The sequence below is a fragment of the Microtus oregoni genome, unplaced genomic scaffold (genome assembly GCF_018167655.1).
Source record: "Microtus oregoni isolate MIOR12 unplaced genomic scaffold, Mior012 000042F_ref0000377, whole genome shotgun sequence".
In the NCBI taxonomy this organism is placed as follows: Eukaryota; Metazoa; Chordata; class Mammalia; order Rodentia; family Cricetidae; genus Microtus; species Microtus oregoni.
The window spans coordinates 3,485,698-3,500,498 of NW_024543209.1; the positions used below are offsets into that span (position 1 = coordinate 3,485,698).

A 14,801-nucleotide genomic window follows, 5' to 3' on the forward strand; every position below is an offset into this window, starting at 1 on the left:
CAGACCCTTGTAAGCTTTGGGACGGTATTTTTGGGAGGAGTAATCTGATTGCATGGTTTTCAGAGTTGAGTTTTATAGGTGACAGCATCGTGTCACAGTGTCTGAAGATTGGACGTAGTTGCAGGTTAGAGTCTTAGAGCTTACTTTGCTTACTCAGAATAGCAGGTAACTGAAACAGGAGCCAGGGCCACATTTCCTCCAGGAAGTTCTGTGGCCTAGACTATGCCCTGTGTATCAGTCTGAGCGAGATGCTCTTTAACTCGTTTTTCTCTTATGTTCCCTGTCATCTTCTCTGATCTGTGTTGCGTCTTGACACAGCCCCATGGAGGAAGTCAGGGTCCACACAGGGCAAGGACACAGTTGATAGTGCTCCCTGGCAGCTCAGCAATTGTGATTTCTTCTTTTTAAAGTCATTTTAAGTTCCATAACCCGAACTCTCTTCACCCCACCCCTGGAGGGGTTGAGGCATGATTGGGTATTTTCCGAACGTAAAGAATTAAGATGAGACCCCATAAGACCTGTGATTGAGACATATTAGGTCATCACGGTAATCAGAGTGGCACCTTCACTCCTCCACAGATGGTCTTGAGTCAGCTGAAAGGCGATATTATTTAATTAAATCCCTTTTGATAGTTTCTAAATTGCTCTTTGATTCTGAATGGCTTGTTTTGGAATTGCTTCTTTTAAACCAGTTTACCTGCGCTCTGAAGTTTGCTAATGTGTTTTAGGGTTGAATTACACTAATGCACTTGGCAGTTGTCAGGCATTTAACAGCTACATTGACTGTTTGAAGCAAACAGATAGGTGTCCTCTTCCTGTAGGCTTTTCCTGAGGACACAACTCTTTGCAGATGTATTGAGGGCACTGAAAAGTGATGAATTCTGAAGTCTGTGTAGGGCTGAGAAAGTGATTTTAGTGCTGTGCTTGATTTGGTTCTTGGTAGTATCTGTCTGTCTGTGTCTGGGGTAAGGAGACAGGAGAAGAAAGGAAAGGAGGAAGAAAGGAATATTTCATGTAGCCTGGGAATTCCTATCCATCTACCTCCACCTTCCAAGTGCTTCCACCATACCTGACTGCCTTCCCTTTCTGAGAGTCTGTTATTGATCATGTTGTCAATTACTGGCCAGTGCGGCATTGCTGGTGGTTAATATGCCACCCCTGAACCCAAACAGAAACCTTAAGAAATGGGTGCTTTTACCTCTCTTATGGAGAAGATAAAGTGGCAGCTTGGAGAGATTAAACGCATTAGATTTCTACCTGGAGTTCTGTGAAAACCAAAGGATTTCACCCAGGTAGAGTGGGTGAAAGGCTGGAGGGAAGCCAGGGAGTGTGCAGGGCAGTGGATGAGACAGTGTTGAAGGGCAGCCAGGGACAGTAAGGACTTGGAAGTGTTCTACCCAGAGGATGGGCATCCCTACTGTGGACACATTGTCTCTTCACCTGTCATCCACTGCTGCTCCACACACGTGCACGACCTCCAGGGCTGTGCTTACATGTGGCTTGCCCAGGATACAGAGGGAACAGAGGCATGCAGGCATGGACTGTAGGCAGATAATGGAATTGCACAAACCCCTCTGCACAGTTGCTGTGACAGCAGAGTCACCCAGAGGAGTGTGACAGAAACCCAGCAGTATTTGCTAATGGGCCTAGGATCCAGCTTGGGAAGATAACACCTGCATCTGTAATGAGCCCATTTTTCTGTGAACACAGGCATGGCAGGAGGGTGACTGGAAATAGAAAAAAACACATGAACAAGTAGTACTGAGTGTAAGGTCACATGCAACATCCAGCTGTGTGCAGCTGGAGGTGACTTTCCTGTCTCTGTTGTCATAGCTAACATTTATTTGTACTCCTGGCATGTGTGATTAGAGTACATGAAAGCCCAGAGTATTCTAACTACTAGACTTTATATATTTTGTGTATACAGGTTTTAAGGTCTACCATTTCTGGAGGCTGGTGTTATGTTGAGGAGTTATGGTGACAGGAATTGGGGCAGTACTGGGGACAAGGGCAGGCCTCAGAGCCATTGTGCCATGTTGTTTGTTCTGTTTAAAACCATTTAATTACATCACAATATCCCAGATGGAACTAGACCTTGTTAGGGGTCTCCAGCTCACCCCACAACAGTATTTTCCTCTAACTCAGCTAAGCAATGTCACACAGCCAGTGGTCTCAAACATCTGTCTTTAGAAAAAAAATTAGTATGTGGTGTCCAGCTTCCCCAGACAGCCAGATTCATGCAGGAGCCGGGGTCTTTAGATGGCTTGTCTGCTGTGAGACATAACACCACTTACATGGGCACTGGGAGTGTTTAATGTTATTGCATAGACTTATCAGTATAGGGGTAATAGTTCTGTATCCATTTTCAGATAGGATACTAACTTACTAGCCAGGTTACATGACTAATAAATCACAAAGCCAAAAGTAGACAGTTTGTATAGCACCTAATGGCTATATGGTTCTTAAAGAATATTTATTATTTTAATTATGTATTTGTTGTCTCTGTGCATCTGAGTTCCAGTGCCCTCAGAGGCCAGAGGTACCAGATCCTGCAGCAAGAGTTACAGAAAGCTATGATGTGCTGGGAATTAAACTCTGGTCCTCTGGAAGAGGTGGATATTCTCTTAACTGCTAAGCCATTTCTCAAGTCTGGCTACATGTTTCTTCCCCCCAATTTTCTTACTGTGTAGAGTATATTTAAAAATTGTACCAACTATGATCCACTTCTAAAACTTTTCTTCCTCTCCTGAGGCAGTCTCACTGAGCCTGAAGTTTGACTTAAAGAATCAAAGCTAGGCTGGCTGTCACTGCGTCCCGGGTCCTGCCCTTCTCCACCCTTAGCAGTGCTGGAGTTAGAGGAATGCACCACTGTGCCCGGCTTATTTCGTGGGTGTTGGGGATCCAGCCTCAGGTCCTCGTGCTTCCATAAGCCCTTTATCCATTGGGCTGCCTCTCCTTCCTTCATAGCCCTATTGTTTTAAAATTTGAAACGTTGTGCCCTTAAGCATTCCTCCCCATCAGCCTTCATTCTACCCTGTCTGTGACATGGTCTCTCCAGGTACTTTAGTGTCGTCACACAGTAATTTGTCTTCTTGGGACTTGCTTATTCACTTAATGTTCTCATGGTCCATCGTGCCGGAGCACATGTCCAGATTTCCTATTTTTTTTTTCAGGCTGAATGACACTCACTATTTGTGTTCTTACTGTATTTGTTGGGGTTTCCTGTTTCAGGCACCGAGCTAGCTGAGAAGATATTAAAAAGAATGAAATATGGATACAGTTGTCCAGGAACTCAAATTTTTACTTGTGTTTTCTTATTTATAAATCAGCCTCCAAAGACTGAGCTCAGGCAGCCAGGCGGTGGTGGCACCTGTCTTTAATCCCAGCTGGGGAGGCAGGAGGATCTCTATGAGTTCAAGGGCAGCCTGGTCTACAGAGCCAGTTCTAAGTCAGGCTCCAAAGCTACACAGAAAAACCCTGTCTCAGGGAAGAAAAAAAAAAAAAGAGATGAAGCACAGGCTGGAGAGATGGCTTGTGTTTTAAGAGCACTTGCTATTCCTTCAGAGAATGGGATTTCAGTTCTAACACTCACCTCCGTTGGCTTAAAACTGTCTATACATCTAACTCCCAGGGTTGCATACAGACACATAAATAATTATTAGGGAAGAAAAGGCAAACGATTTAGTAGAAATCTCAGGATGGAACACAGGCTTCTTATTACGTTAGTCATCTGAGGAGTTAGTACTGACTGATCAGCAGCTCCCTGCTGTAGAAGAGCAGGCAGTATCGTGGAGACCCTGCAGCAGAAAGGGCACACAAGAGCAATTGCCTAGTGATGGGCAACAGCACAGCAGATGGGGCTGGTGATACTGCCTTCCTTCTGTGGCAGAGATCTCACCCCACCCTCTGCTTCCTCAGCTGAACTAGATGCCGAGCACACTCAGAAGGTCTTGGAGATGGAGCACACCCAGCAACTGAAGCTGAAGGAGCGGCAGAAGTTCTTTGAGGAAGCCTTCCAGCAGGACATGGAACAGTACTTGACCACAGGCTACCTGCAGATCGCAGACAGGCGAGGTGAGCTGGGGCAGTTCCAGGCTGTCTGCAGGGTGGGGTCTGGGGTATAGTCTTTGGTGGTTAGAACCCCCAAATCAAAGTAAATATCATGGACGTGCCTGAGGGGTCATTATTTTGCCTCTTCCTTTAGTTCTAGGTTCTAGTTGAAAAATTAAAAAATAACTTCAATTACAAAATTATGCTCATACAGAATTTTGAAAAATACTTTAATATTATGGTGTTCAGGGTCTATCCAGGGCTTATACATGCTCGGCAAGTGCTTGACTAAGCCGGGGGGGGGTGGGGTGGGGGGGGGAGAAAAACCAAAACAGAAAGAAATTACCTATGGTTTATAGTCTACTGAGTCTATTATTTATGTCCCTGGTATCGGACTCAACATCTTTGTAGCTGACTTCTGAAGTGTCAGCAGAGGACTTTCTCCCCAGTGTTAGGAACTCTTTGAGGCACTGGAGATGGAGTCGGTGGTAGAGTGAGTGCTTCACATGCCTGAGACTCCTCAGGCTGAAAAAGTAGAGGAGGTATTTTAGAGATGGATGCTGTCAGAACATACCCAGTACAGGGTCATTCTTCAGGATTTGGTTCCAGGACCCCTCTGTGGAGAACAAAATCCCTAGATGCACAGAGCCCTTATATAAAATGGCACACTGCATGTAACCCGTGGAGTCCCTAAGCACTAGAAAGCATCCTCATGTTACCTAGATTGTCTCCAGTGTAACTGCCGTGTTCATAGTTGGCCTGTACTGTTTAGAGAACATTGCATAGAAAACAATCTCAGCACATATTTAATACAGACACAGCTGTCACAGGCCTGACTTCCTTCTCCGCCCGCAGCTGTAGAGTGCTTGGAGACGGAGGCCCCCTGCACTCTAGGAACTTCCCTAGTGGAGTCATGGTGAGGGATTGTGTCCAGATTCATAAGTTAACACCTTGGGTGAAGTGACGACACCGAATGGGCTCATTCTTGTCTCTCTTGAGGAACCGCCTCCCTGTGGAGGCGCAGCTGGGCTGGACAGGGCAGCTCGTGTTTTCCTCTGGAGGTGCTGTGCAGTCTGTCCAGCAACAGATAGGCAAGTTGGGGCTTCGCTGTCCTGGGTGTGCCGTCACCTCCTGTAACCCTCCTCTCCTTCATCTCTGCTCTCCTTTCCTGCTTCTCTAGCTTTCCCAGTCCTGCTCTTCCTCACTTACCTGTCACAACTTCTTTGTTCCTTCTCATCCCATTGGGTGTCCACACCCAGAGAGGCTCTCAGAGATTAAGGGCAGTGATGCAGAGAAGCTGCTGCCGCAGGGTGAGAAAGGATCACCAAGATAGCTGTCTACACTCCTGGTAGATAGCATGGGCTTGAGGTGTACCGTTCTCTCCAGAGCCTGTTTCCTGCTCATTTAACACACTGATCTAGAAGGTAAGGACTTTTTCCTCAGAACACTATCTGTACAGTGGCCACTGTGGCAGCTGTGGGACAGAAGTGGAAGCTTTGTGCCAGGGATTTGCCGTAACGGAGAGCAGCGGTTCTTAGCCTTCCTAATGCTGTGGCCCTTTAATCTAGTTTCTCATGCTGTGGTGACCCCAACCATAAAATTATTTCATTGCTGCTTCATGGCTGTGATGTGCTAGTTATGAACCATAATGTAAGTATGTGCAACTGCCCAAAGGGATCAGAACCCACAGGTTGAGAACCGTGGGCACAGAGGGACTTTGTACGTTCTTCACAGCTGTGATCCTAACATGCAGCATGGTTCATGTCAGGAGATGGTTTTTTCTTAGCCTGTAGACAGCCATTGTATTCTTTCATATGGCCAGTTCGGGTAGGGAACACTCTTATCTTCTTTTTATTTATTTTTAATGAAATCAATTATTTTTGATTTTGGAAGCATACTAGGCAAATGCTCAGAGCTACATCTCTAGTCCTTAGGGTATCTTGTAAAGTCACTAATCTTGCTTGGGTACCAGTGTTTGTGACTTTCTGTAACATTAATTACCTGAATTCCCATCTCAGAGTACTCATATTGGAGGGTAGCATTTCAACAAATTAATCTGGGGGCTGACTTCAACCTTTTAGTCCATACAGATATACCCACCCTCGCCAAGCTGCCCAGTGTGCTGGAGGACAGGGTTCTAACAGCATTGTCAGAACTTCTATTACTGAGAAATTTAACTCTGCCCTGTTCAGTTTGGTCGGGCACATCCTGAGTGTGCTGTTATAAGTCCAGAAAGGACGAAGAGGAACTGACAGTGTCCCTAAGATGCTTCTGTATTCTCAGGGAGATGTGGACACACAGCCTCATGGGATGGTGGTCAGAAGCTAGTAGGTGCACAGGCACTCTTCTCTAGCTGACATGCTCTAGAGACCAGCTAGAACCAGGTATCGCTACAGCCTGAGGCTCATAGAGCCTACAACCTGGCCAGGGAAAGGTCCTTGTTATGCACAGCAGAATTCAGTGGGTTAATTATTTTGGTTTTGAGTGTCTCAAAAATAATTTTCTTCAAACTGCCAGAACATTTTTGGATATTTTTCATAATTAAAAGAAGACAAAACCAGGCAGATATTGTCAATATGTATATCTTTCAAGCAAGCGCTAAAGAAGAAAATTGCCTTAGCTAGAGTGGAAGGGCCCTCTGATCAAGTAGTCTGGTACCTTGGCTATTGAGAACTGCTTCAGACTTCCTACCGAGACAAGTACCCTACTTCAGGAAGGTTCTTTACCTCCAAGAGTCAAGTTAAGTGAAGCTTAAGTTAAAACATCAGTCAACATTAAAAAAAATGTCCTTAGTGGGTGTTGCACTTTGAACTCATTCCATAAGATCAGAAATAACAGTCTGAGCTTTTCTTCATCTCAAAAGTTTTAGTTAAAGTCATGGAACTTTATGTCCAGAAATGTGTCTGGAGAGAGTGCAATCCCAGCTGTGACCTCAAGAGCCATAGTGAGGTTGGAAGCCTGTGGTGCACAGAAAAAAGGAGTGTGGGACCGACCACTACAGACCCACAGCTCGCTGTGTTTTAGGGCCTGGTGGACCTTTAGTGCATGTGTGTGCAATACACAAAGGTGTAGAGACAGAGGACCTAGCTCAGTGATAAGTACCTAGCATGTATGAGGCCCTAGTTTCAAACTCCTGCACCATTTAAAATAAAAAACAGAACAAGCTGTGTGGTGGTGACGCATGTCTTTAATCCCAGCACTAAGGAGCTAGAGGCAAGTGGATCTCTGTGTGTTCAAGACCAGCCTGGTCTACAAGAGCTAGTTCCAGGACAGGCTCCAAAGCTACAAGAAACCCTGCCTCAGAAAAAAATAAGAAAAAGAAAAGAAAGTTAATAATAACAGCTGGGCGGTGGTGGCGCACACCTTTAATCCCAGCACTCAGGAGGCAAAGGTAGACAGATCTCTGTGAGTTGGAGGCCAGTCTGGTCTACAGAGTGAGTTCCAGGACAACCAGGGCTACACAGAAAAACCCTGTCTCAAGAAACTGGGGTGGGAGGTGGGGAGTGGGGGTCGGAGACAATAAAACATACTTTCTGGAAGTAAGGAGTTACTTTGTATAGCTTGCTTTTGGAGGGCCTGCGGATAACCAGTATAATCTGCTCAGTTCAGATTCTGTTTCTTTACTTAAGTTTATTACATTGAACACATATACCCAACTCATTACTATATGAGTACTTATTCCCAGTTGATTATTAGCAGCAGTGCTGGCATGGAGATTGCATTGGTTATTTTTCTCTTCATAGTTACAGAAATACATAGGAAGGATGGACTTCAGTGTATAGTTCAAGAGGACATTCTGGAGGGGAAGAGGCATGGCAGCAGGAGCTTGGTGATGTGGGGGGTATAAGTGGGAGCAGGCCTGGCCTTGCTTATGTGTAAGCGGATCAGGAAACTGGTTTTGTCTTGCTTTTCCTTCTCTGCTTTTCATTCATTGTAAGACCCCAGTGAACAAGATGGGACTACCCACTGTAGTGATTTAAATAAAAATGGCCCCCATAGGCCTATACAGAATAGCACTTGGTAGAGTAGATGTGGCTTTTTTGGAGGTGATGTCATTCAAGAGGCAGGCTTTGAGGTCTCAGAAGCTCAAGCCTAACCAGTGTGGCACTTCACTTCCTGCTGCCTGTGGATCCAGGTGTAGAACTCTCAGGTACTTCTCCAGCACTGTGTCTGCCTGCATGCCCCCATACTTCCCACATGACTGTCTTAGTTAAGGTTTTATTGCTGTAAAGTACAAAAGGCAGTCACATTCTTTGCCAGAATATCACAAGAACAGTCTCTAGGCCACATAGTAACATTCTCCTCTGAAACTTCTTGAGCCAGTTCCCCACAGTTCAAATCATCCTCAGCACCACTGTCTTCCTTGATCCTACAAGGATGGTCCATTAAGCAGCAATTGAAGCATTCCATTGCTTTTCTAACCCCTAACCCAAAGTCCCAAACCCATGGTCAGGCCTGTCACAGCCATCTGGTACCAACTTCTGTCTTAGTTAGGGTTTCTATTGCTGTGAAGAGACACCATTGTAACTGGGGGTTTCTCTCCCACCCACCAGTTCCCAAATAACCACTCTGAGGCTTAATATTATTTACAAACTGTTTGGCCTGCTAGCTTAGGTTTATTATTAACTAGCTCTTACTGGTGGAGGAGGGCTGCTTGTTTGTTCTGGCTGCCCAGAACCAAAATAACCACACAGAAACTATATTAATTAAAACACTGCTTGATTCATTAGCTCTAGCTTCTTCTTGATTAACTCCTACATCTTAATTTAAACCATTTCTATTAATCTGTGCATCACCACAAGGTCTACCAGCAGTTTCAGCACATCTACCTCCAGCCGCTGATCCATGGCGTCTCTCTGACTCTGCCCTTCTTCCTCCCCGCATTCAGCCTAGCTTTCCCTGCCTACCTAAGTTCTACCTTACTATAGGTCCAAAGCAGTTTCTTTATTCATTAATAGCAATCACAGCACACAGAGGTGACTCACATATCACCTCCCCTTTTCTGTTTAAATAGGAAGGTTATAACTTTAACATAGTAAAATTACATATAACAGATATTAAGCAAGAATTACAGTTACAATATTTATATATACTTTGTTTTATCATAACTAAGGAAAACTATAACTATAAATTCTTCAACTCCATCAAAGATTCCAGAAGGATGTAATATTACTTAAGTAAACAGAAAATGCATTATCAGCAGCTTCCAAAACTCTAGAATTGACAGAGACATCTTGCTGCCTGGACAGTCACCCAAAATTCTTCTTACCATTGGGGCATCCATATCTTCAGCCTACAGGACATAGTATCAAACAGACTTTTCCACAAAGCAGGAAATTTTAAAGACAGTTTTCCCTATATTGGCAGTTTGTCAAGTCATTTTCTTCTGTGTCCTACAGAATGTCTAGCAGACTCTTTCATGAAGCAGGAACCCTGAAGGACCATCTCATCTTTACACAAGTTTAGCAGTCATTTCTCTGTGGGTCCTGCATGTCCAGTCAAGTAGTCCAAGTAAGAACACTTTCATGCCCAAATGGCTAAGGAGCCTCTTCGATGCCCATCTTCCTCAGGAAGTAGCTTGGTACTGCCAGAAGCAGACATGTCTCATTGTTATGAAAAATCCTAAGTTATTAAAACATTTTAAATGCCATATTCTGAAGGTCTCTGAAAGACTTGAAAAATACCTATCTAACTGAAATATATCTCTATACATCTAGAAAATCTAACTAACATGACTATAATCTTGAGTATTATGACTATCTATTAACCTATATTTCTTAATTATATGTTATGTTTTTAAATGAACAACACAAACACAATACCTTAATCAAGGACAGAAATATACATATATAGTATAACAAAATTTACCTTAAATTTGTACAAATAAACCAATATCCATACCAAAGCAAATTATTCATCTCTATAACATATCCCCCTTTAAATGTAAACAAACATTTATAGACAATATTTGGGAATATGGGCATAGTTATTTCTCTCTAAACTGCTTCCTGCTGTTTGTGGGCGATACTAATCAGGTCTTTCATGGTGTATCCTGTGTGCTAGGTTCATTTCAGTCAGCAATTGGGTGAAGTAATTTTTTTGAGTGATGTTCATGGCAACCTTTCAGAGTGTCTTGTTCCATCAAACTACACCAGTCTGGAAGCAATCCATAGGTTTTCATCCTCTGTGGAAACAAGAGAAGAACTTCTTTTCCAAAGCAACATATCCTTAGATCCAAATTTGGAAGTCATGATAGCTTTATAATATACATGCTGGTTTAGCTTAGCAGCCCATACAATGAAATGTCTTTCTGTACTTAGCTCATTCACAGTAAAAAATTTAAAGATAACAATATAATATACATAATCCAGACTCTCTGTGAATTTTCCGTTTTTTTGTGGCTTTTCTATTAGTTTATATTTTACCACGAGGCTTGTGGCTTGTTATCTCACATCTTGCTTCTCTGGTGGCTGCTGGCATCTCCCTACTCCACCCTTTTTCTCCCTGTATTTCTGTTTGGATTTCCCACCTGGTTCTATTCAGCCTGGCTATTGGCCAAATCAGCTTCTTTATTATATGGTAATAAGACATATTCACAGCATACAGAAGAATTAGGGCATTCCACATCACACCATGACTGCAGTAACTCTTATAAAGTAAAACATTTCATTGGGGCTGGCTTATAGTTTCAGAGATTCAGTCAATTATCTTCGTGGCAGGAATCATGGTGACAGACATAGTACGGGAGAAGGAGATGAGGGTTCTATGTATGGATCTGCAGGCAGCAGCAGGAGGTTGTGTGCACACTGGGCATATCTTGAGCATTTGAGACTTCAGAGCCTACACCCATGGTGACACACATCCTTCAACACGATCACACCCACTTCAATAAGGCCACACCTCCTAATAGTGGCACTCCCTATGACAATAATCGACTAAGCCTCTGAACTATAAGCCAGCCCCAATTAAATGTTTTCCTTTATTCGAGTCATGGTGTCTTTTTCACAGCAATAGAACCATAACTGAAAGTTTAACTAACTTCTCTGGAAACACCAGTCCAACTGACCATTAAGATTAACCTTCACAGACATCCTCATGTCTCTGTGCACATTTTTAAAAGTAAAGAGCTAGGTCCTGGGTTTCTGACAGGGCTACATTATAAACAAATTCCCATGGACACAGTAGCTCAAGGTTGCAGTTGAGGAACTCATTTTGAAAATTGCTTCTCTTCATGTGACATGCTTCTTTTAGGTTTACTAGAGTTGGTCAGTTACTTGTCAGCATAGTTATTCTAGCTGAGAAGCTCCCCAACTTGTGTGTTCCCCCTTCATCCTTAATCAATATGAAGTGACACATTTGGGTTTTACTTTCTTCAGTTGCTCATTTATTCATTAAAGTTTTTTATTATAGTGTATTTTGAGCATACTCTTTTTCCCTCCCCGGTCCACCCACTTCTCTCCTACCACACTTCATTCCCTGGCCACATAGGCATGTCATTATACTATAATGCAAAACTCATTCATTCCAACTTAAAAGTCCCCTTAGGCTTTCAGTCTCTCTCTCGGTCTCAGTGCTGTTTAAAAGTCCAAAATCTCTTCTAAGAGCCATAGCAATCTGAAAACTGTAACCCCTATAAAATCGAAATGTAGATTGCATACTTCAGCATACAGTGACACAGAATATACATTACCATTCCAAAAAAGGAGCACAATCAGGAAATACTAGATAAATAAGACAAAATCAGCAGGGCAAATCCAAATTCTGCATTTCCATGTCTGATGTTAAAGTGCTTTTCGGAATTCCCCTTCTAGCTTTGTTGACTGGAAATCACTTCTTTCTCTTGGGCTGGTCACTACACTGTTAGCAGCTGTCCTTGGTATTCCATGCCTGCTAGCCCCAACATTTGTGGTCTCCAAGGCAACCCAGGCTTCACTGTGACAGCTTTATTACAGTGTGACCTCATTGGGCCTTCATGCAGGGATTCCTCTGACATAAGCCTGGCCTCAGTGACTTTTCTTTACCATTGGAGGAAGATTCCACAACCCCTTTCCTTTATCCTTACTGATTCTAAAGCCAGAACTACATAGCTGAAGCTGCCACGTTCTTTTTGATTTGCTAAGGCTGGAACCTGGGCCTCTCCTTGACTTGCATAAGTTTTCAGTTATTGATGGTTTCCTGTGCAGCTCAAACATTCCCTTACATTCTGGAAGCTTAGCGTGGTGGAGTCTTACCTTGTGGTCCACTCTCTTTATTCCAGTTAGCATCTGGCTTTTCTTTTACTTTTTATCTCTTTGAGCACTGGACTTCACTCCAACATCATATTCCTGGTGCTGCTTTTCTCTTCAAATTGGGCAGTTTGTATCTCTTTGCCGTTTGCTCTTGTTCATTGTTCATCTGTTTTCCTCATCAAAAGGCCACATTTCACTAACAGGGAGCATGGTCAGACCTGTCACAGCAACATACTACACCTGGTAGCAACTTCTTAGTCCCTGTTCTGTTCTTATGAAGAGACACCATAACAGTGGTAACTCTTGTAAAGGAAAGCATTGGGCTGGCTTCAGTTCCAGAGGTTATTCCACTGTCATCATGGTGGGAAGCATGGCTGCACACAGCAGGCCCTGAACCAGTAGCTGAGAACCACATCCTGATCCATAGGTACAGAGAAACCTCAGTGCCACACTTCCTGATCCTTCCAAGCAGCTCACCAGCTCAAGGCTGAGCATGCAAATATATGAGCCTATGGGGTCCAACCTCATTCAACCCATACCACCACTCAACTTCATGTTTCTCTCCCCACATTTCCCCCACCCTCGGATTTAAAAAAAAAAAAGTCACACAAAACCATTAAGAGAAAAAAATTCCAAAACAAGAACTGCATGTGTGTGTGCGCGTGCGCGCACACACACGCACGCACGCATACACACACACAGAGGAAAATATGAGATTCTGAAACCTCAGTGTCCACCCCCAGTGACACATCACCTTCAACAGCGGAAGGTAGCCATTAGCCTTTCCTGTAAGTTGTTTATTTCACTCTTACCTTGTCTTCCTTTCACTGAGTCTGGATATTGACTTCATAGTTCTGATACACAGTATTTCTCAAGGTGACGGGCTTCAGCAACCTTCTATTTGTGTGTGTTTAAACCTATAACTACCGATTAGGACATTCCACTGTGATTTTGTAGGAATTACATTTCATTAAGTATAGTTTCACTACAGGGGACATTTGGCAATGCCTGGGTGCAGATTGTTGTTGTTTACTTTAATGTGGCTAAAGATGTTGTACAGGATCTCATCGACAGTGGCTGAGGGCACTGTTTAACTCCTGCCTCACACAGGAGAGCATCAGTTTTCCAAGTCTAGTGTCAACAGGGCAGAGCCACCCTGGTGTAAGCTAGACCTCACTTCACTCTTGTTAGCATGTTTGTTCTTGCTTCAAGTTCTTCAATAAACTCAGTCTGAAGTTTGACTGGAATTACAGTCCATTTCTAAGACTTAAACTGACCACTTTCTGGAATTTGGTACTGGAGCACATTACTCTCCTTGTTTAGCCTGAGTGGATGAGCATACCCTAAACACTGTGTGAGACCATTGGCTACTCTGTTTGAGTCTCCATAAACACAAGTGGTGCCAAAACGTCTTTAGTTTTCAAACACATTAGCATGCCACACTGCTCATGGTCTTTGCTTTTGCATAGGTCGCTCGTTTGTAGCCAAGCATGGTGGTACATGCCTGTTCTTCCAGCATTCAGGAATCTTTGCAGGAGAATTGGACTTTCTTCATGCATCTTTTCTTCTGAGACAAGACCTCACTATGTAGCCCTGGGTAGCCTGGAACTCCTTGGCACCAGGCTAACCTCCAACTAAGAGATCTGCCTGTTTATTAGTGCTAGAATTAAAGGCACTAAGGGCATCTTTTTTCTAACCGAGATAAAGACATGATTTTCTTCATTCTGAAGTAACTCATCCATCCAAAGAATTTTCTGTTGGGGTGCCATTTTAGCTGAATTTAACTTTTGATATTTAACCCTGTAAACATTTTTTGTCATTAATACTTATTTAACATAAATTAGTTATAAGTTTTTCCACTTACCCTTTGTTGAAAGTTTCTACTTCAGTAGGACAGGTTATGTCAGTCATCAAAGATGGAGTGAATTAACATCCCCCAAGAGGATGGCTGTGATATTTTTATTGTTCTGCCAGTTTTTACTTTTAAAAATATAGTGAATAATATAGCTATGATAATTTCTGAACACATACGACTCCAGTAGTTGGGAGGCTGAGGCAGGAGAATCACATACTTGGGGAGAGAGGGATTATTTAGGTGGGTTCTTGATATATAGCTCTTGCTGGCATTGGAGCTCATGCTCTTGTCTCAGCATCCCTTCCCTGTGCTGGGATTGAAGGTGTGAGCCAGCAGCCAGGTTTATCCCCTCTAGTGATTACCAGTGGCCTTGGGCTATCCTGCAAGTCCAACACACTCTTTCCAAGCTTAAGTCACAGCCCTGACTAGAAGCACACCCACTGACCCCCAGGAGTCCCACTGGGGCACCAGGGGAGTGCCACTTTCTACCCCAGTAACTGTGAAATTAGTGCATTGATTGTTGTCCCCATGGGTGTCACACCAGGAAGCTGTGAAACAGTGGTGACATCTTGACTGGTTCAGGATGACATTGTCAGGATTGTCCACTTTAGCGCTAGAAATTATATACTCCAGTGACTCTGAAGCTTATGTATGTAAAGCTAATCTAA

The 14,801-nt window shown here is 43.4% G+C and overlaps 1 protein-coding gene across 4 annotated transcripts in view; it reads left to right on the forward strand.

Moving 5' to 3' along the window:
• The window catches only part of Dtnbp1 (dystrobrevin binding protein 1), a 102,911-nt gene that overhangs the window by 86,093 nt on the left and 2,017 nt on the right, over positions 1–14,801 (forward strand). For 3 of the 4 annotated variants that reach the window (XM_041632969.1, XM_041632970.1, XM_041632972.1), the window contains one exon: positions 3,919–4,074. The exons of the other annotated variant lie outside the window; for it this stretch is intronic. In XM_041632969.1, coding sequence (XP_041488903.1) covers positions 3,919–4,074 — 156 coding nt within the window. The remainder of the gene's footprint in view (positions 1–3,918; positions 4,075–14,801) is intronic. 4 annotated transcript variants of the gene reach the window in all.